This window comes from Anarrhichthys ocellatus, unplaced genomic scaffold, assembly GCF_004355925.1.
Source record: "Anarrhichthys ocellatus isolate YVR2014 unplaced genomic scaffold, GSC_Weel_1.0 scaffold5027, whole genome shotgun sequence".
Classification (NCBI taxonomy): domain Eukaryota; kingdom Metazoa; phylum Chordata; class Actinopteri; order Perciformes; family Anarhichadidae; genus Anarrhichthys; species Anarrhichthys ocellatus.
The window spans coordinates 1-3,816 of NW_022285001.1; the positions used below are offsets into that span (position 1 = coordinate 1).

The 3,816-nt window shown below is 45.0% G+C and overlaps 1 protein-coding gene across 1 annotated transcript; it reads left to right on the forward strand.

The window, feature by feature from the left end:
- Window positions 1-108: 108 nt before the first annotated feature.
- cox18 (cytochrome c oxidase assembly factor COX18) lies at window positions 109-3,109 on the forward strand. The gene is made up of 5 exons (XM_031841699.1): window positions 109-928; window positions 1,565-1,665; window positions 2,062-2,216; window positions 2,405-2,520; window positions 2,599-3,109. Exons 1-5 carry the CDS (start codon window positions 371-373, stop codon window positions 2,713-2,715), a joined length of 1,047 nt encoding a protein of 348 aa, XP_031697559.1. The 5' UTR covers window positions 109-370; the 3' UTR covers window positions 2,716-3,109.
- Window positions 3,110-3,816: the final 707 nt, after the last annotated feature.

The window sequence follows — 3,816 nt, forward strand, 5'->3', positions numbered from 1 at the left end:
TGTATGTATGTATGTATGTATGTATGTATGTATATATATATATATATATATATATATGTATGTATGTATGTGTATATGTATGTATGTATGTATGTATGTATGTATGTATGTATATAATTCAAAGTCAGTCACACGTCTGTGGACCTGATACTTCCAGACCAGAAGAGGTCTGTAAGTACTATTATTACTTCCATAAGTATTATCAGGACCTCATGATGTGTGTGGAGCCTCAATGTAAAACGGGGACGTACGTCCACATGTGTCTCCTGGCAGCTGCACAGCCATCGGTCACATTTGGAGCCCAGTTCTACCGATTAATTGGTCCACCTTCAGGTCTGAGTCTGTCTGAGTTCAGGTTCAGGACCCCTTGATGATGAAGATGTTGCACTTCTTTACTTATTGTTTATTTCAGGGCAGCAGAAAGTTTCAGGATCGGGAACTCTCTTTGATTCACAGTCCTGTTTGTCTCGTCATGTTTCAGGAGGGGGTCACCATGTTGAGTTTGGGGGGGGCGGTGAGGTCAGGCATCCTGCAGCGTCCTGTACGACTCTCAGGAGTCGGGTCGCTGTCAGGACTCGGGATGCCGTCAGGTATCAGGATGCTCTCAAGAGTCGGGATGCCGTCAGGACTCGTGTTGCCGTCAGGAGCCGGTTTGCCATCAGGTATCAGGACACTCTCAGGTATCAGGACACTCTCAGGACTCGGGAGGCTGTCAGCAGTCAGGAGGCTTTCAGGTGGTGCAGGTGCAGCCGGCTGGTACAGCAGCCTCTCGGACTCGGCTCCGGTTCACCTGTGTGAACACTTTTTGGTGAGCGTGCATCAAGTGAGCGGGCTGCCATGGTGGCTGAGCATCATCGTTGCTACTCTGTCAGTCAGGACGCTCATCACTCTGCCGCTCGCCACTTACCAGATGGTCGTTATCGCCAAGGTGAGTAATGGAAGACATGAGGGGAGGAAAGGGATATACTGAAATATTGTGACAGATTTAAATCATTCTGATGATTCATTTCTAATTAACTGATTGGTTCTTTATAAAACATTAGAAAATGAAACACAAATGGCTGATTGTGCTCCACAGATCCTCTACCAGCAATTACCTTCAAAACCAACAGATATTTGACATTTCTTCTTAAAAAATTAATGAAACTTTTAAATTGTTATTGAAATAGTTCCAGATTAAACCTCAATCAGCTGTTTTCAGCCTTAAAGATATCTGAAGACAGACACCTGCATTTGTTTTGGTGTAACTAAAATAAAGTAAAAGTTAATCTCTGGTCATGTCGACTCCCAGTCTCATGTGTCCAGCACCAGGTTCAGTTCCAGTGTACTAAATCCTTTACATTGTATATTATACTCGTTAAATTAAAATAACACATGCGGTGTGAATGTTTCAATGTTTTTACATCTCAAGATAAAGAGATTAAAGATGAAGTATTCACTGTGAACCAAACCAGGTCTCTATCCACATGATCCTATTCACATGTTTGTTGCCGTGTGCAGACTGTGACGGACAGTAGCCTCTTGTCCGTCATGGTAAACATAGTAACCTCCAGGTGATACACAGGTGGAGGCGCTGCAGGCGGAGATCTCGGAGCTGGCGAAGAGGCTTCGATACGAAGTTTCATTCCGAGCGGAAGAGAAAGGCTGGACGGAGAAACAGAGCCGGTAAGAAATGATACAAAAATAACAACCAGCTGTGTTTTTATCTGCAGATTTATCTTAAACTTCATGTTAAACTTGTTGTGAGTCAAACGAACACCAACAGGGTTAAAGACCTATAGGTGCAAGATTTGGAGCATTTCGATTGCTTCTCAACAGCCCTCAACATGGCTGACCTCTCACAGCTAACGGTGCTAAAAGCGCTAACAGTGCAAACTACCGTGAAAGCGCTAACAGAGCTAACACACACAGAGGGAGAGTGACTTCATTGCCTTCTCAGGTAGTCATCGTAGTGTTAGATGATATAGTATGTTCAGAATGTTTAATATTGCTCCATTAATGAGCTGTAATCTGATTGATTCTGTCAGAGGAAGAAGAATCTATTCTGCTGTTTCTTCTCAGGTTCCAATTCAAGAAGAATCTGCGTCGAATTGTTTCTCAGCTCTACATCAGAGACAACTGTCACCCCTTCAAAGCCAGTCTGCTGGTCTGGGTTCAGCTGCCCCTGTGGATCAGCCTTTCTCTGGCCCTCCGAAACCTGAGTCTGGATCAGTCCGGTAAGCTTACATCTAACCCTAGCCCAGTAAACTGAGTCTGGATCAGTCTGGTAAGCTGATTAAGACTGAATCAGTCCTGAAAAGTGAGTCTGGACCAGTCTGGTGAAATGAATCTGGACCAGTCCAGTGAACTGAGTACATGTGGACCAGTCTGAGTCTGAACTAACAGTAACCTTTGTTCTCTGCAGTTCTGCAGGCTGATCTGGCAGCAGGAGGCGCCCTATGGTTCCCTGACCTCACCTTACCTGACCCCACCTGGATCCTACCTATCTGTCTTGGACTCACCAACCTGCTCATCGTAGAGGTCAGTCTGTTCAGCAGGTGTGTGATCACCTGACCTGATGATGTCATCTAACCTAACCGCCCCTCTCTTCTTCCTCAGGTGTTTTCTCTTCAGAGAGTCAACCCGTCTCGTTTTCAGAAGGTTGTGACGAACTCCATCAGAGCGTTCTCGGTGTTGATGATTCCCATCGCTGCTACAGTTCCTTCAGTAAGTTAGAGGGTCACTTTGGTATTGTTACACCTGGACCTCCCCATGGTTTTTGTCTAGGTGACTAATGGGGACCATAATAATCCGGCGTTGCTGGAGTGCGCTACAGACGGCAGGTTAACGGCTGTAATGTGATTCCACCTCCACTAAACATGCTGACTGGCAGTCAGACAGACAACATTATGAAACACTTTTCTTTGTTATTGAGTCATGTGACACGTCGTCTGAAGACGGTCATAAGTGAGTGAGAGTTGGAGAGAGGCCACGGGACACCAGAGTTCAGAAAGCAAGCTCAGGGTTATCGAAAAGATTTCAATCAATATTTAGCTGATTTCAGAACGAGACTTCTCTGAGCGAGACACACAATAGCGAACAGACCGGATTAAAGGAAAGGTAAAGAACAACCTGTTCTTCTGCTAAGTAGGCTATGTAATACTGAGCAAGTGATTTCCCCCAAATGTGGTAAAAAATCATGCCAACGTAAATGTTACATCTAAGGACAAATGGAATTTGATGTCTCCATGTCGAAACACAGACTTCTCAGATGAGACGAGGGAACTCTACAGTGTCATAACAGCCCAGCAAGGTTTTACAATTATAAACGTTATCATTAATTACATAACGTTAAGGAATGAAATGAACAGAAATAGTGTGAATAACAATATTAGTTATAATTAAAGCTGCGAGCAGCGATGAACAGGCCCTCGCATCCTCCAGCATGTTGGGGGTGGCGGCGGGACTCTGGCCTGTGCGGCAGAGAACGTCCGCGACCGTCAGACAGCGCATCCGCAAGTGAGACGTATTTAATCCTGCGTGGACCGCCTGATGCTGGAAATGATGCTTTGCAAATAGTCTGATGCTTCCTGTATCCGCTGCCTGGCGCTACAGAACGCGTGCAAACATGCATTATGTTGCTCTGTGTCAAGTGTAAACCACATGGTGTAAAAGTAATGTAAATTGGAGGTGTTTGTCACAAAACGCAGATTTCCTTTGGCCAGCAGGTGTCGCTGTGAGTATTAGTTAAAATTAGCTCGTAGACATCCTCAGGCCATGAGTGTTATCAAGCATGAGAAGTTTGGGACCGTTTGGAACAAGTCCAGCTGAGTTACA

Coding starts and splice junctions, on each gene's coding strand:
- cox18 (XM_031841699.1), top strand. CDS start 371: ATGATGAAGATGTTGCACTTCTTTACTTATTGTTTATTTCAGGGCAGC. Junction 929..1,564: donor AGATGGTCGTTATCGCCAAG/GTGAGTAATGGA, acceptor GGTGATACACAG/GTGGAGGCGCTGCAGGCGGA. Junction 2,521..2,598: donor CCAACCTGCTCATCGTAGAG/GTCAGTCTGTTC, acceptor CTTCTTCCTCAG/GTGTTTTCTCTTCAGAGAGT.